This window comes from Lepisosteus platostomus, chromosome 7, assembly GCF_059453375.1.
Source record: "Lepisosteus platostomus isolate fLepPlt1 chromosome 7, fLepPlt1.hap1, whole genome shotgun sequence".
Taxonomy (NCBI): domain Eukaryota; kingdom Metazoa; phylum Chordata; class Actinopteri; order Semionotiformes; family Lepisosteidae; genus Lepisosteus; species Lepisosteus platostomus.
This window is the reverse complement of record NC_142617.1, coordinates 58,939,122-58,965,206: the sequence shown is the minus strand read 5'-3', so window position 1 is coordinate 58,965,206 and position 26,085 is coordinate 58,939,122. Positions and strand designations below refer to the sequence as shown.

At 37.9% G+C, this 26,085-nt stretch overlaps 1 protein-coding gene across 1 annotated transcript in view; it reads left to right on the top strand.

Moving 5' to 3' along the window:
• LOC148659328 (NT-3 growth factor receptor-like) overlaps positions 1-26,085 on the top strand; it is a 259,803-nt gene that overhangs the window by 118,784 nt on the left and 114,934 nt on the right. Inside the window, exons 5-11 of the mRNA XM_088641439.1 lie at positions 3,844-4,001; positions 6,422-6,564; positions 8,123-8,264; positions 14,551-14,850; positions 15,734-15,748; positions 17,277-17,335; positions 22,064-22,166. Coding sequence (XP_088497565.1) covers positions 3,844-4,001; positions 6,422-6,564; positions 8,123-8,264; positions 14,551-14,850; positions 15,734-15,748; positions 17,277-17,335; positions 22,064-22,166 — 920 coding nt within the window. The remainder of the gene's footprint in view (positions 1-3,843; positions 4,002-6,421; positions 6,565-8,122; positions 8,265-14,550; positions 14,851-15,733; positions 15,749-17,276; positions 17,336-22,063; positions 22,167-26,085) is intronic.

Genomic DNA, 26,085 nt, shown 5'->3' with positions numbered 1-26,085 from the left:
AAGAATCAATTTAGTGCTGGATGTTTATAGGAAAATTTAAAATATATGTTGTAATTTTACATATTTTGTTATTTTCTTTTCTTAGGGGAATGTACAATGTCATTTATCTTCCTTTAGAATGAAAATGGAGGTATAATTCCACCAGGAAAACTCCTTTCTTTTCCTTTTTTGAAGCTACAGTACCACTGCCCTGTTTATGTTGTGTACTCATTGTTTTTGAAAAACAAAACAGCTAGTTGTCTTTTGCAGGGCTGAAACTCAATGCCTAGTGAACTAACCGAAAATACATAATGATAACATCATCATTATAATAATACTGATATAATAGCCTGCAGCTCAATAGATCTATACTCCCTTCGAAACCTCTTTCCCAATTATAAATTAGTAAGTCTCCTAACCAATGTGTTAAACGTGACTTGGCAAGTGAAACTGACATATTAAATGAATATTTCACTCTGGAATTCACTGAGGGAGAAATCAACTGCAAACTTCAGGCTGAGGAAAGATCACATCATATTAGCTGTGGCACACCTATGATCGGGGTGCCTTAACAGGATTTTTGACACCCAAACACAGCCATAAGTTAAAATAATGCACCCTTCTTCACACATGGGGCACTGGAAAATGACTAATGTAGTCTGCAATCATTTAAAGGGCAATAAATCCAAACCACAAATTAATGACCAATATCTCTTCCATTACATGCAAGATGAAGGAAATAATAATTTAAATAAAACTAGATTATCATATCTACAGAAATACAGTAGGATTCTAGTGGACTGCCATCATGAACTTAGAAAAGGTAATTTTTAGTCAGGTACTGACTGCTTGCTAATTAAAGATCGAATGGTCCTTTTAAAAAGAGTAGAGGTGTTAACCCTAGTGTCCTGGCAGAACTCTACTCTGGTTTGTACAATCTGGCCTTCTAAAGTTGCTTTAAATCTATTGCTATTATCATTTCTCACCTCTCTAGCTAATCTGCAGTGTAGTGGTCTTGAAGGGGCAGTTAGTGGGCTCTACTCTTCAGTGGTGGATAAAGTTCACCATCATCTTTATATGTGCCCAGTATTTTGGGATCCTTTGACATGAAAAGTGCCATATACTGTAAATGCAAGGTATGGTTCTTATCATCTAACATTTTGGTGTGTTTTTTTACATGAAGTACAACAGTAGTAATGTTTATATAGTAATACCATATACAGTATATAGAGAGAGTGTGATATGGTACATTTGTTATGTTAAGATGTTTTGATGTGAAGAGGTTTGACAAAAGTCCTCAGTTTCCAAGAGGAATGTTCTATAAAACATTCATTGTCAAATTACAAGTGGTACTGTAGACATTTGTGGAAATGTGTTTGGATTAATCATGGTTTATGGTAGAAAACGGTATATACAGTACAGTAAATAAAGGGTCAATGCTCCAACTGGAGCACTGTAATTAACTGAGTACCCAAGCATCTGTGTGGGTACCACTACTCTTCCTAATTTATATTAATGATCTAGATTCTGTTATAGCTAGTAAATTTGTCAAAGAAGGTTGATTCATAAATCTAAAAAGATTAAGATAGAATTCAAGACTGGGCAAACATCTGGCAGATGATATTTTAATGTAATGAAGTGCCAAGTGTTATCAGAAGCATAAATATAAAATGGAAACACTGAGCTTGAAAAACGTCCTTATGAAAAGACTTTGTTCTTTATGTTGACACATCTTTTTCCTCTTCATGTCAATGTGTGAAAGCAATAAAATGGCAAAAGAAATGCTAGAATATATAGTAAAAAAAAGAATTTCAATGAAGTTATTTTAAGTTAAATTTGTTTGAATATTGTGCATTACATCAATAAGACCTCATTTAAAAGGTTGAGTTAATTAGTGGTAATTTTGATCTTCATGTCACAGAAATACATACTGTATGTATTTGCCGGTACTGTGTGTTGTGGAATCCATTCAGGAAAGAGTGACCATGTGCATTCCTGAGCTCAAAGGAATGTCCTTCAATGACACTAAAGAACAGAGACAACTATAATGGCACCTGATTTAAGTGCTCAAAATCATCAAAGACACAAAATTAACAAATGGAATTGTTCAGAGTAAACAGTGAAAAGGGAACCAGAGGACACAGATGAAATCTCAGGGAAAGTGCATTTTTTAACTAAATACAGAAAGCCAATTTGCGCATAAAGGCTTGTGGGGATATGGAATAATCTGTCTTGCTGCCTTGATGGAGGTAACGCCCTAGCCAAATCGGCCAAATAGTCTCCTCTCATTTGAAGTTTTATTTCTAATGTATATTCATGTGTTTTTGGTGTAACAAAAGTATACAGGTAACAGTTTGCTTTAGTTTTACTTGTCTGCCTTCTGCTCTGTACTCGTGAGGAGCCTGGACACTTTGGCATTGAAGGCAGCCAGTGCTAGAGCATGGCCTACCTGTGCGCCTTGCCAAGCAGATTTAAATGTTGCTTGTGAAGAAATGGGAAGCAGCAGGCAGGCTTGTTAAGAAGGTGTTTCTGCCGCAGTTTCATAGGTACAGGTCGGCCTCCCTTCTCACCTCCTCTAGAGCCCAGCAGTCACACCCTGGGTGAGAGATTAGACCAAAGGAGACCCTTCTGTCTGTCTAGTTTAATAATGAAATACTTTTTCCATCTCAAAAACCTAAATAATCGAATCTGTTTTATCTCAACTGTATTGTAAGGCAGCATTCATATTTTTATACAGTTTCACATCATCATACATTAAAAATGAAGAATGAATTTCAAAGTCTGTTGCACACTGGAGGAAATTTAATGTACCAGAATACCACAAGTTGTTTTTTTTTAATTGTAGGCTCATTTTACGAGATTTACTTTGACTTCATCTTTGATCATGCATTTGATATCACATCTTTTATCACAATATTTTAAGGTGGCAAGTTTTTGAAGAGTCTCATATTTATAGAGTCCTACAGTTGTCATTTTAGGTGTTGCCTTTCTTCTTTTTCCTCTTATTCTTCAGGATACTAACAATTGCAGTTTTAAAACTGAAAAATGTGTTTCATAGAATAAAATATATTCCCAAATTTGGAATCTACTGTACAAATGCTGGGTCAACTGAGCTCCCCACTACGACCCTGTTAGAAGCTTGCTGATGTGATAGCAGAGCGATGGGAACTCCCCTCACACACGTTTGTGCTGATCTCCAGGGCAGCTGTCCTGTGGGACAGTAGATCTCACAGCCCACCCGGTAGACCAGCTGTGGTACAATCCTGGCCAGTCTCCCAGTCAAGACTGGAGCCACCAGCTACTGGGCTGTGTTGTCTAGCCTGTAGCCTGAGGAAAGCTCCTTAATTGTGAGCTACTAAACTAAACTACCATGATTCAGTATTTTTAGTTTGTTGAGGAGACGTTAGCAGGTCACGCCTAAGATCTTGGACTGTCCTTGGATGCTTCCTTTTGTTTTGTTCTTAAGACATCTGAGAGTTCACAAGAGCAAAAACATTATGGTATCAGTATTTGACCTCCAATTTTATTTTATTTTATTTTGTGATACACAGGATGGTTTTCTATTCTGTAAATAAGAGTTTTTTGACTCACTGTACTGTACTTACTGTACTGTATGAAAAACCCCAACATCCACGAACAGCTGAGCCTCAGCAGTCAGGGTTCTGGGGTGTTGGTAGACAGCATAGGTCCAGTTCTGCTCTTGGCTCTTGACAGAGCTGCAGTGTCAGGAGATGGAGGAGTTCCAGTCTTGTTCCAGGCAGGACATGATGGATGTTTCTTGACAGACTTGGGTGACAACCTTGTCCTTCACCTACAGTTCATCTGCCCTGCCAGTTCCTGAACGAAAGTTGTGCTGTTTTTCAGGAGACTGGATGAAGTCACATTCAACTGTAGCTGTGACATCCGCTGGATCCAGCTGTGGCAACAGAGAGGGGAGGCGGGACTCCACACACAGCAGCTGTTCTGCTTTGACAGGGATTCTCGGAAGATCCCCCTGCTTGGCATGAATATCTCACACTGTGGTAGGGTGGCTCAGTATTCCTGATGATTTGCTGTAATCCTGCAAAAGTGAGACTTCACTAGGAATAGGTCAGTGCTCTGACTAAACTCACATTTCTTTAATTTGATTACCTGACCAGATACCGCCCTCTGATGAGAGAAAGGATAACTTACTGTATTTCAGCTCTAAGGTGAATACATTTGCATACATCTTTAAGAGATTCATGTTAAACTGTGGAAAGTGCTCTTTTTCTCACAGTATTACAATTGTAGAGAGAAAACTAATATTGTTTCCTCCAACCATTATTAGCAAGAGCAATCGTGAATGTCTTGAGTCACTAGATGTACTGTAGTGTAGTACAACCAAAATATCTATGACAAACTACAGTATTCTTACTTTTAATCCTGACCTAAGACGATCTAAAAGCTGTTTCTGACATCAGTTCATTTTTGTTGAAACAGGACAGAACATTTTAGCATTCAGATTCTGGTATCAAAACAAGAACTGCTGGCCTCAGAACCTGGAGTGAGAAACTACTTTACCAATTAAAATCAAGGGGGGATTTAAATTTACTCAAGCGTGGAGTATAATTGTGGTAGGACACAAGGGCTAAAATCCCTTCTCTCAACAGTTCCATGGGATCTGTAATTAAGTAGTAAGGACCTTGGATGGTCAGCCGCTACTACCGTGTCTCTGGTCACCATACTGGGGCACTAGTTACTGGTTATTGGTTACTGGTCAGCCACAACCTGGTGTAATGAAGATGCTAGAGCATAATGGCTGCCTTGTGTCACCAAAGTCTGTGCTTTACTTCAGTATACTTTGTATACTTCATATACAGTACGTAAAGTTTCTGGGATCCAGTGGGTTGAAAAGTTGATATGATTAAAAAAAAATAATCTAATTAACAGATTAGGAAAACACAAGTTTTCTACTTTCATATATACAGCCTTACTTGTTGGAACCTCTAAAACACAGTATTAGGTAGCACATTATTGTAGGTGCTTGGATGGCATATATTAATATTTTGCTAATTATAAACTCTGTTTTAATTGATGATATGGTATGTAGAAAATTAATCCAATCTTTACGACAAATTTTGAATTGTGTTAGGAGACAAAAACAGTAAATTCCAGAAAGACCATGCAAGTGCATGATAGTGTTTTAAAGAATATGAAATTAAGACAGATTTCATGCTAAATGTCAATTTTGCAAAGTTAAGAAGATTACCGCAGTGCTGAAATGGACTGAAGACAGAGGAGTAAAACTGACAAAACATCTTGCCACAAATATTATAAGAGGAGAGAGGTGGCACTGTAACATGGCTGCTAGTGTAGCCGCCTCACAGTTCCCTGGTCCTGGATTCGAATCCAGTCTGGGGCAAAGTTTCCGTGTTCTGCCTGTGTGTGAATGGGTTTTCCCCAGGCACTCTGATTACCTCCAATCTTCCCAAAGACATGTCAATTAGTTTAATTAGTGTCGTGTCCCCGTGTGTGTCCTCCAGTGGACTGGCTTCTCATTCTGTGTGCAGCTCTGCTCCCAGGATGTGCTTTGAGTGTTCAGTCCTTGCCTGGGTAATCAACATTCTGATAACGGATAGAAAGAAGAGAACATGTGTGACATTTCAACAGAGCTTTTAAAAAAATTCCATTTTGTTTTGTGAGATAAACAAAGAGAAATGATTTAAATGGCCATTCTTTTCTTATCCCACACTTTCATTATGCCATTTATAGACTAATTGTGTATCATTTATAGACTAATTGTGTAAATTGTGAATTTCCATTTTGCAGAAAAATGAAATTTTGTGTTACAAGTGAATGAGTAAATGTTTTGTTTTCTTCACAATCACAAAAGAACTTTGCCAGTTGGATGTCTAAAAATTTTTTCTGAAAAAGAGTATTTGGTGAAACATACTACTAAGTGGACAGAAAAACATTCAGTCCTTAACTGGCATAGTTTATAACTGCACAAAAATAAAATACAATGTTTTGATTTTAAAAAACATGCATTTTCATTGCTCATGCAAGTGATATACAGTACACTCTTTACTTGTTTGTATTAAACTGTTTGCATTGTTTAATGACAAGGCACAATAAAAATGAGCATGTTCGGAAAATGAATTAGTCACAGGTGTCCAGTAACTGGAAACACACAAGCTAAGATATTTTGGAACAGCAGGGCATGCTCTCTGATCTGTGGCAACTAAAGAAAGTTATTGGTCTCTGTCACTTATTATTGGTGCTCTTTCCTTACTGATTCACCAGTAACATCAGGACACCACATCTGTGTCTGGCTTGAGCTGAGAAAAGCATGCAGACTCCTGAACGGAGAAAAATAATCAAAGGATGACATTACAGATATGCTTTAACTGACAGTAAAACTTCAGTGAAGTGGAGATTCAATCAGCATTGAGACTAATGTGCTGTCTTTATCTCCATACAGATTTACCAGAGATTAGTGTGAGCCACAGCAACCTGACAGTGATGGAGGGAGACAACACCACTGTCATCTGTAATGGGTCAGGGTCGCCTCTGCCTGATGTGGACTGGACTGTCACAGGGCTCCACTCCATTAACACGCATCAGGTAAATGCCATCTTGACTTAACAGGACTTGTGTCCACATACCTGAAGCGTTTCTTGAAAAGAAGGGGTGACGGCACAGAATTTGTGGGACTGTGGAACAAGTGGTTGGTGGTGGGGGAGCAGCCCATCAATTTACTGGTTAATATTTACATAGTACTGGTTAAGGCCAGTACTATGGCTTCCTTCATAAAATGGCTGGATGAGACCCTAAGATCAATAAGCTACTAGCTATCAAATGGACAAAATGGCCTCCTCTTGTTTGTAAACTTTGTTGTGTGATAATTTAACGTTATTGCCTTGTAGCTTCAGGTTCCTGATATCAATTCTGCTATCTGATGTCCATCTCTCTGTAGGTTGTGTACATTTTCCTCATGTGTCTTGCAGGTTTTATCTAGGTGCTTCAGTTTTCTCCTGCATCCCAAAGACATGCTGGTTAGATTTGGTTGGCTGTTCTAAATGATCCCTTTCTTTGTGTCCCTGTGATGGCCAGTCATCCCTTCATGGAGGGGAGGTGTCATGTAATTTCACTCCTGCCTTGTGCCCTGTGCTTGCCTTGACCTTCACCGAGATAAGCTACTTTCTGATAAGGGATGGATTAGATTTAAGGGTGTTTCACAAAGCCACTGAATTTACAGAACCCAGTAAAAAATAATCCAAATGCTAAGCAATTCACTACTTGAGGTTTTTTTAGACATCCAGTCCCTAATCTTTGAAATTCCACCTGTTTGCTTTAGTGACGTTAAAGCTGAACTGAATGAGTCTTTTTTGTTGTAATCAGTGGTGTGCCATAGCACAAGATAACCATTTTTAAGGTCATCTACTTTGCACAAAATGTCAACATACAGCTACTCAGGTAGGAATTTAGTAAACCAAATCCAGTAAGGTTTAAATAATATTTTATAAATATTCCTTCCTCCTTTCTTAAAATCTAATAATCTGATTAACTGAAAATGGTCATTGTATGTAACTGATTTAGAGAAATATAATTTAAACAGGATTTTGGTGTTGGATATTTTAATATGCATGGTATTGTAGGTGTTCTTTGTATCATTAGTATTCCTTTCTGATGTGCTTTGTTTGTTTGTGTGTGTCTGTATGAAACACCTTAGCTCATTTCAGCATTATCCTGTGTGCTCAGCAAGACACATTTCTCACTTAAAACATGAAATCTGATACTTTCATCTTTCAAATGCTTTATTCTGAGGATTTAGGTTTGTGTTCCATTGTAATCCAACTCCCGTGCACTGAAAAGGTTCCCTAAAGCTGATCCATATACTGTTGAAGAAATGTCTCTTTTTCTGCTTATCCAGATTAATTTTATCACAAAAATCTGACAAGCAAAGATTTGTAGCTAAAAAGAGCCTTAACAGCTCTATTGACATGAAAAAGCTACATATTAACATTTTTGTGGTGTCACACTTCCCACAGCATAAATTAAGAAACTGGAAAACCAAATATATTTGTTATACCCAAGGTATTTCCTGGTTATTCAATTTGCATGGATAGACGGATCAGTGAGCAATAACACTGTACCTTCATGTCACTTTCTCTTCCTGTAGACCAACGTGAACTGGCCAAATGTCCACTCTATCAATTTGACTCTGGTCAATGTGAGCAGGGATGACAACAGCTTCCTGTTGACCTGTATTGCAGAGAATGTGGTGGGGATGACCAATGCTTCCATCCAGCTTTCAGTCCTCTGTGAGTTTTCATTCTTCCTACTCTCCTCTAACATGATGATTCTTCCAGGTCTTCCTACTGCTTCATGGTTCAATTACATTAAAGCTCAAGATACCACTACAATCTGATTTTGTAGGAGTCCTGAATCTAGATCGGTGGTCCCGTGGTGAGCTTGTGGTAGTCTGAAGGGATGCTGGGTTTTACAGATACAGAACCTTCAGTCTGTAGCTAAAGAGCATGAATGTCTTGGCTAATTGGATCCTATAATTGATTCAATTAAATAACTGTTATAACCTACTGTAGTTCAAGTCCTGGCTTAGACACAGACTAAATGTGTGTTACCCTGAGCAATTAATTGAATGTCTTTATTCTACATCCTTCTGATGAAGAAACAGAATCTATTTAAGTCTGTAGTTGTCAAAGTATTTTTTGCCTCATTTCTAAATTATTTTTATCTTAAATCTACTTCAAGAGACAGCAATAGGAAAGTTTATTATTACAAATAGGTTTCTGCACGTGGTCAGGTTCTGTTATTATTGCTGTGGCCAGAACTATTTTAAGCTGTTACAGGTTTCAAAACTGTATCAAAGTTGCTGACAGCAGAAATAGCAATATTTTCATATAAGAAAGGGATAAACCAAATTCTGATTTGCCTTTTGACACTTCAAAGTCTAGGCCAGAATTTTTAGAAAGCACAATCTCACTTTAATCGCAAGGAGATAAGAACTGAAACTGAATCCTCCAATTAGCAAGGGTACACCTTTGAACGGGTGTAAAACCATACACCTCTATAAATAAACTGAATAAAAAAAGAAAGGTAGCTGGGATTGCACTGTTGGCAAAAACACATTTAAAATAGAACATGTACTGGCTGTACTGGGAGAGGGTGCAGTTTGGTTTATTAAAGGAATGTGAAATATGAATTTAACAGCTTCAGTTCTGTGTGAATTCCAGGAGTACAATGTGTACTTATATTCAAAAACACTCCTTCAAACGCTAAATGACAGTAAGCCAGCTAATCCTGTCGGTTATTGATTCCACGCGAAGAGGCGCTGAATTACTGAGATGCCACTATTTCATCCTTAAAAACAAAAGCCTGGGAAAGATGGCTCAAACTTGTCTCATTCCCTTATTTATATAATACACATGATTGCATTTCATTATAGCAAGGGAGAGCGGGTCAGGCCGAGAGATCATGGGAATAATTGTGTAAGGTCCTCCCGTTTATTGAGCCCAGTGATGCAGTGCAGACATTTGTTTAGATCTCTCCAGGTCACCTAACCCTCCCAGTAATTAGAACTTGTCCCAGCAGCATCCCTGGTTTCTGTGGAAATGCCATAAAATGGTGTTAACAGCTGCAGTATTTAGTTAGACTAACTGACAGTAAAATGAGGCAGTGATTACATGCTGTTAGAAAGTTACTTCCAGTGTTGTTAATAGGGTGCTTTATTCTGCTTCAGTGTTTGGAGCACACTTTCGTGTTAACTGCTTATTATCCTGATATTCTCTGTCCCTATCCTCCATCACTGATGCCTTCTTTACCCTTCTTGACCTTAATAGTGTTGAATGACTAAAAGCCTGTAAAGAGACAATTGCCATTATTTGTAGGCTGTTCTGAATGATGGATCAGAAAATTGTTTATTTTCTCTATTAGCCCTGCATCTAAGGATAGACAATTCCTATAGTGCAAAGGAACAAGTAATACTGTAGGTTTATTCCATGCTGAAAAAAAGAAGAAAGAGAACACAACGTTTCGGCCGTGGAGCCTTCTTCAGGTGTGTTATAGTGGTGCAATTATAGCAATTATAGCAATTATAGTCCTATAATTCCTATAGTGGCCCATTCCTAGTCTAAGACATAATGTGCACAGACTTTGACAACTAGGCGTGTTCTTAGTACACTTGAAGTTTGATTTTTTAATTAAAAATAAGTTCAGAATGTTTTACATAGTTTTATTAGCACATTGCTGACAATAACTCACTGCTGATCCAGTAGTCACAAATTCATTGCAAGGTTTAAAAAGAATGCCTTACATAACCAAGCTAAAGAATCCAAATCTCTTAGTCTTGAAGAGAGAGGAGAATATGAGAGGACCCAATAAGAGTGCTCAAATCCTGAACTATACTGACAGTTTCACTGAAGTAACAGTAACTGAAGTTAGTTTGATAAATTTTCTCCAGATTAACAGTAAAACATGGAACAAAAGACAGAAGAAGAAATTAAGATGAAACAATTGTCCTTTTTTAAATTTATGTCATTTAAAACTGAGTACAGTAGTCACATATTTATTCTTTATCCAAAAAGTTGAAGTCTGAAACAAAACAGGCTCAATAGCTTCCTCTTGTTCCTATCTTTTCTATGGATCTGAAAGACCTTAGTTATCTGTAAAGAAATGGGAGCCTATGGGTTCTATTTTCATCAAATGTGTTACACAAAAGCAATCTTTGAGAAATTCACTGCAGTGGTCTTGAGGCAATGTGAAGTTTATGTCGACACATAGCAAGGTTTTCACCAGGATGCAGTGACATTATTTTTCTAGACAAAGGGTATCATAGCCTGAAAACAACCCCAGGCTCTGATTTCAACCTCAGCACTTAAAAACATTGGTTATAAAGGTGACCATGAGGGGCAGCGCACCTTCTGTTGTAGTAACAAAAAATATTTTTACAAGGCATTACACGCACAGAAAACTGAACTGTAAAAACCACTGGTGGTAGTTTTGATCTTATCTATACTACAAACTCACAAATCACATCTGATTTAATCATCAGATTTTGTAATAATCAGTCTTTGCCTGTTATGTTTTAGCAGGTTTAAGAATGCTCTAAAAATACAAAGTTGCTGTATCTAAGAATATTAGCAAGTGTTTTTTGTCACTTTAAGTCGCCCTTCTCTGGGAAACTTGGTGACATCTGCAATACAGAGCAAATTTGAAGATTTTTAACAAACTTCAGACAGCCTTGCTTTATTGTATTTAAGGGATCCTTCACAAGTTTAAGCTCTGCATGTCATGCTTAGGAGATGCTGATCTGCTGTATGTTCCTGAAACCAAGCTTTGAGCTGGGGGAGATCAAGCATTTCCTGTGTGTGCATCTAAGCTGTAGCAGCCCCTGTATTATATGAAATAGAACTCTTTAGGTAGTTTTATATTTATCTTATATCGATACACTTTGTGCAAATATTTTCTAAATCAGTCTAAATAACTGTTTTTTATTGCACATGCAATTAATAATCTAACATTAAAAAGTCTTTGTATATACAGTATCAAACTGTGTGCAATGGCATCTCAATTCAAAGGCATGTACTGGAGCCAAAGAACATTCTACTAAAAACCGCCCCCATATAAAAAGTACTTCGAAAAGTAACAGGAAGGGGGTGTAAAAGAACTACAGGCTACAACAGTGTACTTGTAGGTTTTAAAGCTCCCTCAAGTTTGTCGTTTGCGGCTATTTTTGAATGTATAAATATTGTCTTCTCAGACATTCAATACTCCCTGTTAGTACAGGGAACTGCCTATACGGTGGCACTCTGTTGTTGCCACAGGTACAGTAAATGACATTTGATTCCACCAGTTGCAAGTTATACAATTGAATAGGCATAAAAATCCATTTGCAGGGAAGCTGCTAAAGTGTAAGCAGGTCCCTCTCAGGCAAAATCCGGTCTTACCTGTGGCAACAAGGAGAAATGTAAATGCCACAGTCAGACTCGCAAAGTAAAGGAGGACTGCTGAAATGAATCATTCGATTTTGTTCTGAAGGAGCAGTGAGGATGCACTCTGTTGAGTGACTGCTGCAGGAGGCAAGGAGAATTCTGTAAATGACAAGCCTTTTTTTTCTGAAGAAATAGGAGTTGGCAGCACTCAGGGAAGGATCCTGCAGCATGCTGAATTCCAAATAGGCGTCATCTGTGTTGTCTTGTGTGCATGCTCACACTTGTCTCCGGGGAAGAGCGGATTTATGGCTCTGAAGCTTCCTGTTATCAAAATGAATGAAAGCACTGGGCAGCTGGGAAAAAAGATTTTAAGACTAACTGTGATGATCCAGTGCTATCATCACCTTGTTATTGCCCACACATTGTCTCAACTGGGTTACAAATGACTTAGTAGATATTTGTATGAAATAACAGACAGGTTTGCCAGAGTATTAGCCGCCTCTATACAGTTTCACATTGTAATTCTGCACCCCTCTCTTTGAGCTTTGTACAGCTGTCGCTCTGTTGTTGTAAATTCTCCCATGATGCTGGCTGGTAGGACCCGTAGTTGACGTCTCACTACAGATACATTTTTTTATGGAGTTGGTGGGATGGTGTCCTGGCACATAAGGCTTTTAAAAGCGTTGCATTTTTCAAGCACTACATTCTCCATAGACAAACCCTCCCTCTGGAATATGTGAAAAAATCCATCTGTGTCCTTGTATTTCACTTTCTAATGCTAAATAGATTTTCATTTTTGTGATTGCTCCCTGGAAGATTTTATTTAAATTTTTCTGGACAGGAACACATTTAAAAAAAAAAAATCAAACTCACAGTGTCTGGTATGATACAATCCTCACAATACTACTAATATGAATAATACTTGTGATTCAATGAATAATTGCTTAGGTAAGTGAATTTTAATGAAACATGAAGCAAAAACAATACACTTTATAATGTGTATTAAGAAACATACATACTGCCGAAGTTACAAGTGTCACCTTGCCAGACAATCTGTTAAATGAACACAAAAAAGTCAAAATGTGCCTTTTTCAATCTTACCTACAGTAAGTAAAAAACAATCTTTTCATCGGTGGTACATTGTGCTAGTCTACGGAAGCACATTGTTGCCATCAAGGAAAAAAAAATCCACGTGGTATCTCGGAATTACATAAAGTGCGTTAACAGCCTGTAGCTTCTACAATAAGTGCTGTCATTGCACAATGTCATAGGCTGTTCATAGTTGCACTCATATGATCATTGCTATCTTGTAATTATAAGATAATTTCCTATCTCACAATAAGAAGATCATTTAATATCTCGTAATAACAGGATAATTTCATATCTCGTAATTACGAGATAATGTACTATCTCATAATTACGAGATAATTTTCTCGTAATAACGAGATACCACACGTTTTTTTTCCTTGATAGCAGCAATGCACTTCCATACTAATAAGATAAGATTTCTGGGGAAAGATAAACTAAATAAAAAAAAACAAGTCAATTTGCATTAAGACTCCATTACAATTCAAAATTACATATAAAAATGACCAAATAATAAACAACTTAGGTCTGAGCAACTTATCACAATAAAATAATTGGAAATTCTTCTAAATACTATATACAGTAAGTAATACAACTTAATTCTTAATATAATAATTTAAATATAGAAATAACCTTAGAAATAATCTTATACGACATATATTGCTACATTTTTCTACATACAGTACAGTATATGAATTGCATACAGTATATATATATAGCTTAATTTTTTCAGTATGTCTTATTTGTATAGCTATTTGGTAATTAATATAAATTCAGTATTTTTGATCCAAATCAGTTCCGAGCACAAATTTCCATGTAAACTTTGTTGCCTGAGGATTAAATGTCTGAATTAAACTATGTAAGACAATGTTTATGGCATGTGAATGAAAACCATTATGATTCCCTGATTACAGATGGTGAGGTTCCAACAAACTGACTCAAAGATAGAGGCAGGGATTTTGCCAAGAGAATGCTTATTTTCATCTCATTTGGCCCAGATCCTTCACAGTAGATCTGTTTGTGCATTTAGTAAGCAAGAGAACAACATGCCGGGCAGAAAAGTTCTCAACTGTTCTGGGGGGTGATCACCCACAGTGTCAGTGAACAAAGTGTGTGATTTACCTGGACCTGCCTGGAGCAGAAACGACCATGGGACTTGAGTCAGGAATGTAACATTCGAAATCAGTTCAAGGAATGTCTTCACAATCAACAGAGGTTCAAAGATCTAGGCAAAAAAGTAAGAATTAACTTCAGGTACATTCAGGACAGAAAACATGAGGCACTTCCCTGTGGTTGAAGCTGAATTTTTAGGATCCTTGGTGGATTTTGGTGGAAAATCATGTATACAAGCAATGATTAAGAGGGGCTGAATGGCTACTTGGCATTTGTACTGTATACCTCCAGTGGCATATTCCAGTCCCTGACAATGGCATGAGTTAGAAGCAAAAGCAAAGTGTGAAACATTTCAGCAAATGGCTCATGAAAATCTCCTGATGTCTTTTACTGTATCCCTACCCCTCAATGCATAGTTTCCCCAGTGCACTAATTCTCCAATCTGGCTGATACACAGTTCCCCCTCGTATTATGTCTCTGATGGAACCGGAGAGGCGGCACGACACCTGCATCGAGTTCACCGTGCGCGGCAACCCACAGCCCACACTGATTTGGCTGATGAATGGTGAAGAGATCCAGCAGAATGATTACAAGCGTGTAGAAATGGCACACTTCATGGACTTCCAGGAGGGCTGTCTGACTCTGAGGAACCCCACACACCACGACAATGGCAACTATACCCTGGTGGCCACCAATGCCCTTGGAAGTGTTTCCCAGACCATCTATGGCCACTTCCTGCACCCCCCTTTCACAGAAGGTACTGGTACAATAACTCTCTTTTGGCTTTGTGTCTGTCTTCATCTCTTTGTAGATGAGACAACCAACGGGGCACCAGTAACTGTACGGTACCTTAAAGTCTTCTCTCTTCACTGTGCAATTTAATTTACAGTTCAAAGGTTTTGGTCGGACCTTGAACGGTTTAGCACTTTGGCATCATGAACTACAGATCTTTAACACACATGGCTGAGAGAAGGACAGCCTTGGTGGTATGACCATTGGAGCCCCAACTACATGCAATGAGCCAAAGAGCTGCTCCATAGTAATGATGAGGTCAGGGGATTGAAGTAAAGTGATGCATGCTGGGATAGGAATGTTCCCTATATTTATACTTAGCTGGGAGCAAGTTAATCTTGCTCTCAATCTTCTGTTATAAATGCTGCTATGATTTAATAACAGCAGAAAGGAATACAACATTACATTGGCTATCACAGACAAATGGTTACCTGAACAATGATACTTTATAAAGTTGGTATTAAAAAACTTCACAGTTAATTAAACACTGATTTTCAGAGGCTAATGTCAGTCAGATATTTTGAAAAGCAGATTTATTGAGGTGATGCATTATTTTCTATTTTTGAAATTCTTTCCCTGCGCTTCACAATAGAGAGCCGTTCCCCACTTATTCCACACAGCTCTCACAGAGAGTGATTACCGTTTAAAAACAATGAGAGATAAGGACATATGTTGGAAGTCATAAAGATAAACAAAGAAATGTTAAAACACCCTTTTTTCATGTGGCGTTATCTTAGTAAAATAGTAATAGTAACTATCAAAAATAAATTCATAAATGAGTTTCCAATGATATGTCTCCACTGATTCTACTAATATAAATATAAATACTTCTTTCTTTTCTTTTTCAGATGACTATGACTTAAGTAAGTTTCTTATCCATTTTTTAATTTGATTTAAAAGAAAAAAGAAATGCTTTTATGTGGTATGTTATTAGATTCTAATTACTCAATGGGTAATTACTAAGGGTGTAAGTATGAAATATTCATAGTGGCCAAGAAGTTAATCATTCTGAGACAGCAGTGTCTGAATTTAGTAATACTCCGAGTGTTGAAAAGCTGTCACTGCCAACAGGGTAGTACAGTATGTTATACAGTATTTGGCCATGTACCCAATTGCCACCCCGATCCAAGTGATCTGCACTGTAACTACTGTTACTGTTCTGAAGCTAAACATAAAAGCAGCACTTTGTGTGACCTTCATCCTAAACTTCTCAGATGTAGATCTTCAGCACTTCATTATAATTTTACACGCATTATAAAGCATGACGAGAGAGAGAGTGACAGATTGTTGCTGTCAGAGATCAAATGAAGTTGGATGATCCTGCTTCATTGAGAGAAAGGAAGGCGTGCAGGACAGACAGACTCTTGAGAAATGCTGGTGTAAGTTAGCTCTATGGTCCTCTGACCACATTATCGGAGGACAATTGTAGATACCCAGTGTCGAACCAGTTCTGGCATAGATTTCCCAAATGAGGGAAGCAGAATGACTATGTGTTAACCAAGGAAATGCTTACTGGGAAAAGCCAGCTGCCAAGGTTCCTGGAGGAGAGGAGAGTAAAATCAACTAAATGCACCATAGTAATGCTAATTACTGTTGCACTGAACAGGAGGATGGGCTGCACTGAGTGGATATGTTCCAGTGTGTAGCTGGGCCTCCAGGAGTTCATCCACCATATGACCGTTTAATTTGCTGGCAATTACTCTGTGATCTCAAGTGTCAAGCCTTCATACTTTTTATTCCACGGCCCAAACTGGAAATACAATATTTCCTGCCTGAAACCGAGAAACAGGATTGCAGAGGTGGCACGGCAAAGAGTATGATCTTTGTGGTGGTTTTAGAAAATGTTGACAGAGACAGATGAATTTGTCCTAGGCATCCAAAACGTTTATAATGATAGTTTTGAAGGGATAATTCAGTGGTAGAAATAAAAAGTAAAAGGAATGTATGCGTAGAAAAGGTACCTGGTATTTCAAAACGTTTGTGTTACATTCAAATGATAAAAAGCAAAGAGAGGGCAGGGAGCATGAAGTAAAATTACTCTGTTTTTTTTTTTTATAGAACCTCTAGTTTATAAACTATGGAGCATATAGAGGTCACTAATTGAGCTGAGACTTCTCCAGCTTTAATTATTGTTGTTAGTCTTATCATGATTTTAGTCATTACTATTTTATTACTGAATGCGATTAATAACAGTACTGTAACCTTCTATTAAAAACATAAGCAGCACATGAAAATCTGATTCTGGAAAAAATTATGAAACGAGTTTGTTACGAGAGTTTCAAGTTAACCAGATAGCATTTTGCCTGTGAGTAACGAGGATGGCAATTTAATGAAAATATGTACTGATTTGTAAATGTGCGCTCTGACATTCTGTACTTCTTACTTCCACAGGTGGTACTCCTACTCCTCCCTTGAGTGTCACACCAAGGCCAGAGGAGGACACATTTGGGGTGAGTGTGTAGACTAAAGGTAGCGATTTACTTGGGTTTGGGTTTTAACAACATTTTCCAATTTATCATTGCCATCCTAGGCAATTAAAGAATTAACAAAGTTAGGCATCCTAGGCAGTTAAAAGAATTAACAAAGTTAACAACTTCAGATTTAAAAGTCGACTTGCCACTTACACAGCCATAGCTTTACACGGTCTGCTCTGGAAAATAAAAAATATTGAAGCACACCTACAAGATTTACCATTTTTAAATGATTGTTTTTATGCTTGTATTTAATATCTTGAATTCCCATAAGATGTTAGAAGGGTGGTTTTTTAAGGGTTAGAGGCTAAACTTTAAGCACAGTATATCCAAATTTGGTTTTACACACTACTCACAATTGCGAGTACTACTTGCGAGTCGACTGCACATCGACTATAACGTGTTATAAGTCTCATATGATTCATATTCATATTCTCAGATACAAGTAAATATGCATTTAATTAATTTAGTAATCATGCCTTTATCATCATGAACTAAACATCAAACATATTGGAATAATAGCTCAACTTTCGAGAATTGTAATGTGAATATAAAAAAGTTTTATACTCAAAGACCTGTTGGTCCGAAATCCTTGATGAGTTAAACAATCCGGTGAGAAAATGGAACTCAGCAGTTTGGTCCTTGGTCCGACTTAGCAACTATCTGTTTTGTGCAGGGAGGAGAGGAAGAGAGAGAACTTTGCTGTGTTGCTGGGAGTAGCTCTTCCAAAAGTTACTGCAACTGAACACTGAAAACAGTCTTTAAAGCAGTTTGTGCACAGCTGTCTTCTTTGGTACAGCACACAGCTGGGAGAACTCAGTTCAGTATATAATCGGATTTTCAGGACAACTGTCTTTTTAACTTGATCAGGCAAAAATAACAGTGGAATTGCAAACTCACTTTCTCGACCTGGCATCTAAGAGAAAGGTTCTAGTCCCTTCTCAGACTGCTAGCAGTCACTTTGTTGGAAAAGTCAGATCAGTTGGAGAGAGATGAGGAGTTAGTGAGTTAATCAACGAAAAATGGTGATTGGCTAAGACGCTGAGATGCTGTCAGGTATAGTTCTGTCATCCACTCTTAAGATCCTTCCTTGGTGGATCTTCTTTGGTGATGAACAGTGACCTTGAACTTGTGGTCTTAGGAAGAAACAGACTACAGACTTGATGGAGCCCATCTGTGCTGTATATCATTACATGGTTCTGCACAGTTTTACAATGTCTCTCATCAGAGGGTCCTCTTACCACATTCCTCTGTAGTTACAGAGAGGCACCAAGCTACTTGTTCAAGGCAACACAATTATTATTAGAAATCATTCATAACAATTCTAAGTGTAATAATAGGACTTGTTGCTACTCCAGATTCATGAGGTCAAATGCAAATGGTCATCTTGGTGGCATTGTGCTCTGATGATACCAGAAGGCTTTGCAGATTTTCTCTTGTTGAGCTCCATGAAGTTGCCCCCCCTACAAACAGCACAAACGATGGAACCTCCCTCATTCATTAGTGCTACATTTTGAAAGTAACTTCCCAGCTGCTTTTATTTGCCAGATATAGAACCTTCTTTTTTGGGGGGTAACCTTGCCCAGCTCCCCTACAACTTCGTAGGAGAACCTAACCGGTCTCATTTGTTAGTGTAGCGTTTGTGCCGATTTGTGCCGTTGAAAGTAACTATCCCAGCTGCTTTTGGTTCCCAAGATATACTGTAGTGCCTTCTTTTTCAGGTGATCACGTGATCCATGCACAGTGACCTTGATCTCCAGTAACCATGTCTGACGAGTTTAAGTGCTCTGTTACTGGTGCGAGAGTAAAAATTCTGGGTGGGGGGCAGCAGTGGATTTTGCATTTAATATCAGTATCTTCTGTGCATTTGTGTAAATAGGAAAATGTAATTTGTCAATCAGTTTCTCATTGTTTCCTTCTTAAATAAACATGCGCAAAACATGGGTTTTGTAAAGATTTGACCCGTCTGTGGAACCACGTATTTAAAAAGACTTGAGTTTGCAACTTTATGAAAGACATGACCATTGTTGCTTTTTTTATGCATAGCACATTCATCAACGTGAAAAAGAACCAGGATGTTTTTTAAGGGGCACTGTGTACACTGTGTTACCAATATTGCATTTAAAAAATCTACGTTTTTGAATATTTGAAATAATATTTAGATTCTTAAAACTGGCTTGTACAGCAAGACATGATTTTCATATTTGTCTTGGCACAAGACAGTCCTGGTGTCTTAACTGTTTCCCCAATGGCTTCAGAGCAAAACACAGATATTAGTGCAGTTAAATCAATCCCCAGTAACACTCTATTTGGCTGTTATATTATAAAACACTAACAGTACTGCTGTAATTAATGTAAGCCACCTATTACAGTTATGAGCATCAACTATTCATGCTGGTGTGTGAAGTGGTGTGTGGTAAGGGGAAAAGGAGACAGTTGGGAAACAGCAGTAAAACGTGTTCTAGAGGCCCCAAACTTTGACTTTGGGTCTGACAACACCTGCAATTGTGCATCTCTTGATCTCTGCAATGGGGCTTTTGTTGCTCACTTTTTTTCCGTTTGCTCCAGCCTCATTACACATCAGCTTCCTCTGGATTGCTGCCTTTCCCCCGCCTGACCACAGTTGTTTTCCTTCCTCTTAAAAATGTAATTTCTCTTAGCTTTGGGCTATAATTGGTTAGATGAAGATTATTTTATTCTCAATAAAGCCTTAATAGCTGTGGTGTGGAAGCAAGCTTTGGGACACAGAACACATGCTTCCAATTGCTCTGGTGTCCTATCTTAATTATATAGAAGGTTCAAGCGGAAGACAATTTTAGTAAGCATTTCGCTTATTTTTATTTTCAGAGCTATATTATACCTAGCACATTTTTAGCAAAATGGATGCAAGTGAGAAATAGGAGACATTGCTTTCTTATGCTTAGATGAAGTAGAAATTTGAGTACTAAAGTTTGGGACTAGTGGGTCAACATAATCGCCTTTGATTATGATCTGTATTATTACAAGTTGTAGTATAGTATAAAGAAGGGTGATCTAGCAAAACGTGGGATACAGTACATCTAATGTACTGTCCTACATAGTGAAGCAAGAAATATGTTTTGGGCCACCAACCCTAGTAAATGAAGTGTCGGATTTAAAATACAATAAGCCTGAACAGAGAGCATGCAGCATATCAAATAATTCAATATACTGTACTAGGACAATTATGGTGTAAGTCATCTACAACAAGAAGTGTACTGTAGGTGTGCTGTGCTGTTGATAACGCTTGTGTGGTTGCAAGCCAGAGAGATAGACAGGGGTACAGCTTTCGCCTGAGTGGCTGAGCTTTGAGAAGATGTCAGAAGGTGGTCAGAGATATTACAATCCTGAATTTCTAAAGCTGGGAAAGTGGACAAGAGAGACGTGTGATGGAACATGGCAGGTAGGAAAGTGACTATGCAGACAACAGAATATATACTGTATACTGCACATAGAGAGAAAAGTGGAAAAAAAGTAACCCCAATTTTTTGCAACATAGGACAGAAAAAATAAGAAATGCTACAAATAAGAGGAGGTTATTTCGTCTGTTGGGTTGTTTTGCAGTATAGTGAACCTATGTTTTTATCCGGCCTGAAAAGCCAGAGTCTGTGCCTCAGCCACCTACTTTTTTCTAGGATTTAAGTGTAAAAAAGTGTTTCTTATTCTCCTTCCTCAAATAATTCCATTTGAGTTTCAAATTGTGACCTTTTTATTATTGGGGCATGTCCAGCCCATAAGCTGAAGTATCTACAATACAATCAATTCAATGATACAAGTTATACTACAACTAAGAGCACTGTGTTGCCCTTACGGTAGGGATATATAGAATGTGCAAAGTTTTTTTCGTGCCAAAGACATTTAGACTAGAGTCTAAAAGTCTTTCTAATGTGCTCAAGATAAATCTTCCTTCTCACTGAGACTTGATGATAAATAAAATTTCTAAAATAGAGTTTACGTTCCCACTCTTCTCTGAAACAAGAAATGTGCTACAGGAAGGGTTAAAATGGTCAACTTCAGGCAAGTGCCAGTTAGAGAATCTATCAGACTGCTGACTCCTTCAAACAGGCAGTGTTGCACGATCACATTCAATGTACATTCACATTTGTTTTTACTTCAGGAGAAGCAAAAATGTTGTATTAAATCTTTATTAAATTAATATTAAAACTTCCATCAGTCTTCAGTGCACTCTTTAGAAAGCAACATATCGAAAATGTAGGTGTCTTCAAAGTCTCAAGGAAATTTCAGCTACTCGATTGCCCTGTTTTGTGGAAGAATATTCATCTCTCAGGGCAGTTGGATATGAATGAATATTAAGAAAATTAAGAAAGAGTATAAGGGCAGCCTCCAAATACTTATTGGTTATATCTATAGTGATATAGGAATAAATGCATTGGAGTTCTTGTTATCTTTAATATAGATGCAGAGTACAAGAGGCAGTTTGCCTGAATTCTTTACCAGCCAGGGTTAGCATGTGAGAAAGAAAATGATCCTGTAAACTGGAGAACTCATTGAAAATCTTCACATGGCGCTATAGTCACTTAGCCATGTATAATTTGCTTTTTACAGTGACAGACCACTTACTGTATGCCTGGCTTGTGAAAGCTATTCTGTGCCCATGAGCTGTGTTTTATTGAAGGTTTGACAGGATGGTGTTTAGAGTAACTGAATCCTCTCTTCTCCTTCTCTTAGGTATCAATTGCTGTTGGCCTTGCTGGATTCGCCTGTGTGCTTCTGGTTGTTCTCTTTGTTCTCATCAACAAATATGGCCGCCGTTCTAAGTTTGGAATGAAAGGTAAGAAAAAAAGCAACTTTTTCAAAAGGCTTTATATGCTAGATGGGTTTGGTTCTGACCTCTGGAGTTTCTTACACATGTCCTGTGGAAGTTGCAGGGATTGTGAGGGTTTGTGACTGCTGCCAAAATAAAAAAAACAAACCCAAAGTCCACTTCAGTTGAAGTCAATGACTTCAAATGGCAGTCTTAGAGGTGTGCCAACAACCACCTGGAGCTTAATACCCTTAAAACAGTGGACATGGAGAATCCGGAAACATTCTCCAAAAGGGTTGGGTGCTCGGTTTTTGCAAAGATAGAATTAAAAGGATTGTGATTATCAGTGCTCTTTCACAGACAGCATTCATTGTTTTATTTCTGAATATTGTCTGGTTTGCGTGCAGAAGGTGCCTTTCCACAGCTTGTATTTCATTTATTTTACAATCCACTGAGCAGCTCTGTATGCCAGTGCCTTGTACAAACTCGGGCTTTATTTGAACAAGATGAGTCGATTCCACAGTGTTTCATCAAGGCAGTAAAAACGGATAGAGAAAGTCATTGTTCATTCTGGTCCATATTTGCAATATCGCAGGGTGATTATTTCCTGTAATGCAAAAAGACTGGGTTGCAATGGTGTCAATCATGCTGAGAAATTCAAAAGGGGATTAATATGGCTTGGGTAGAGCTTAAGCTTTTATTTTGGGTCATATCCAAGTACTGTTTATCAGTATTTACTGGCATCTGATAGTGTCAGTTTTAATGTATTTCTTTTTGCAATAGGATGTTTGTTTCAGCCATGGGCCCTAATGCCCACATCAGTGCTTGGCACTGACAAAGGGGCATCATTCCTTGCAACACTTTTAATCAGTGGCATGGCTGCCAGATTCTCCCTGTCTTCACTGGTGGATGTGAAGACTGAGACCAATGGGTTTTTTTAGTTATGCTGGTGTGTTGGCTTGGATTTTGCATTGAGTTGCCCCCCAAAATAACTTTGGTCTCTGTAAATCCAGCCCTATAGGAGCTGTTGTCTTTGAAGTATTATATCAACCTACTTTTTCTTTTTGTGGTTTTATACTTAACTGTTAATTGTTAAAATGCTGTCTTTTATAAAAACTAGATTAAATCTGGATACAGTTATCAATATAGGGCACTCCCATCATTGAGACAATGAAAATCAAAATGAACTGAAATGTATGAATATTGATAAATTTTCTGAATACATGCAAAAATGATGCTTAGCCTTAAAATGTGTTTTCCAGAACCACTGTATAAAAGTCCATGCAACTTTATTTCTTCAAAATATTTTACTTTATTAACTCTGTCTAGTTCAAAGCCATGGTATGTGTATTGACTGGCAGGTGGGCAAAAGAAAAAAATGAAATCTGATCTTAATTTTGCCCAGTTTCAGAAAACTATTTCTGAATGAGAAAAGAAAGGTTTCAACAACCACCACCAGCAACAACAACAGTGTTAAAGGCAACGTTTTTTTTCTTAAACTCAATACAAGAGCCTGCAGCAATTTATTTGTCTTTAAGCATCAATAGGATAGTAATAGCCTGCTGTATCTGATGTTAACTACATTAGAATACCCTGAGGCCTCTTCTGTTGCCTGTTGTCTGCTAAATGAATGCGATCAGTGCTGGCTGGCGATGTTTGGCTTGGCTCTTTGCCATCTTCATTGACTTTCTCCATTTCACTCTGGGTCCCACAGGGGCACTCTTTTTCTCTGGTTTCTCACCCTCCACCTCCCCTCCCTTCCCGCTGCCCGTCCGTGTGGAAAGCATCCCCTGTCTGATAACAACAGCGTAGGCTCTCCATCCTGTTAACAAAGTTAATTAAAAGCAGATTACATCGATATCATCACCAGATGCAGATTTTTTTTTAAAAAAGCAAAGGAGGGGGAGAAGAACGCCTTTGCGAGTCTGGAGAGAAATCTGTTTCCGGTGGCCCGTGATATGGCTCATTTAACCTCCAGCTGTTTATATGTGCACATGCAACATGTGTCCTGTTCTTATGTATTTTTTGTTCAATTTACATTTACGCTTCGAGCCGAGAATGCATGAGTGTCATGTCGGGCTGTTTGGTGGCATTGCATCGATGCAGAACAAAAGCGAGGGTTAGCTGCTGTATAATTTACATTTTAATTAATTTTCTAATTGGGATTCTCTGACCATCCCTGTCTGTATGAGGACATGTGTCCGCTCCCGGCAGAGCTTGGTTCAAGATGTGTGAAGGAATGCAAAAAGATAACAGATTTCTCTCTCCAGACTGATATGTTTTTTTTTGTACTTTTCCTCCCACACCATCCAGAGGCTGTTGCTATGGCAACCACTCTGACTGACAGGTGACAGCTAGCTGGAAAGACAGTGTGACTGCTCTTTTTTGATAGAGAAAGGTTGTACATGTATTTTAATTTTTTTAATTTCAGGTTCTTTTGATTTAATTCCGGTTTGTGGTTGAAGGCTTAATGAGGATATATTTTTAAAGAATCTTCAAAAACTACTTTTTGTGACAAGAACCATAATTACGTTACCATTTGCAAATTCCTTAATACAGGGTTATTCTCAGGAAAAGAAATGCAATAAACTTTTTTAACAAGTAATTGAATCAGAAAGTTTGAAAGACTCAAGCTAATCAATGTTATATTAATAGTTAAACAGGATCCCTCCTGTCTCTTTCTTTTTCTCCCTAGTGCTTAAAAATGTGCCTGAGGTTAATTATTTAGTCTATTTTGTAAAAAAAGAAGTTAGATTTACTACAAGGGAGAACCAGAACAAATAACAGCTGGATTTTTTTCTGCATCCTATTGTAAATGTTTAAAATCATAACTGAAAGCTGGGAGTGATGAAATATATGAGGGGCTTTTGAAAACAGAACAAATACTGTTATTTCCTATAGTCATTTGTTGTGTTTTTTAATGCATTCTCATTACACTTACTGTAAGTATGGTTTACTTTACTATGCTCAGGAATTACTTTATGGTAGCTGGGGTACAATAGTAAAATTTCAGCACACACTGGCATAAGTCCAGCTTTCATATTGCATCGTGCTCCTGTTTGTTGAAGGAAGCTTTCATCATTTCTCTGGAGGTGTGTCTGTGTGCATGCAGGGGGAGCGTGCCAGCACACTTCACTCACGAGCCCAAGCCAGAGAATTGAAATCGAGAACAACGTAAACACTTTGGGCTATCAAAAGCAGGGCGGCACATTCCGGTTTTGTATTGCCTTAACATTATCTAAAGCAATGATTTATTCAAAACGTCAGTGCTTTTACCCACATCAGCCTATAAATAAATCACCTGCCAGAGTTTTTTTATAAAAGGACAAGCCCGGTATAATATTGGTTTTAGATTTGAAATGGGTAGGCAGATAGAAAGGTTTGATTTAATTTAGGTGATAATGTTTTCGTCTGTGTGCTGTATAACTGGTCTATCCGCTATGGGTAGTTACACTACAGGGCATATTTAACCCAACAGCTGGCTGCTGGTTCTTATTCCACCAGGACTATCTCCCAGGACTGAAAGCAGTAATTCCATTAGTGCTACCTTAAACTGCCCGCAAGGTTTTAGACCTGCTGTTTGCAAAAAATCCTCAGATATTCTGATAGAATATAGCACTCCATGGCATGGCATTAACAAGCCGCTGAATCATCCATCCTCTTGTGAAAGACCCAATTATTTGCACTGGGACATGGCATGTTGTTGAGTTGTGCATAATCGGAGGTCCTTATTTTGTGTATTAATTGGTGAAATTTTATTTACTAATCATCTGGCGCTGCTGTTTTCTAAAATAACATCATTATTAGTCTTCTCACATACACACAAATTCTACAGGTTATATAAGTCATTCATTAACATTTAGTGAAGATAAAAATTTCTGAAAATGCCAGGCTGTAATTATCTCATTCTTACAAGAAGTAATGCTAATGTGTTACTGCACTTAAA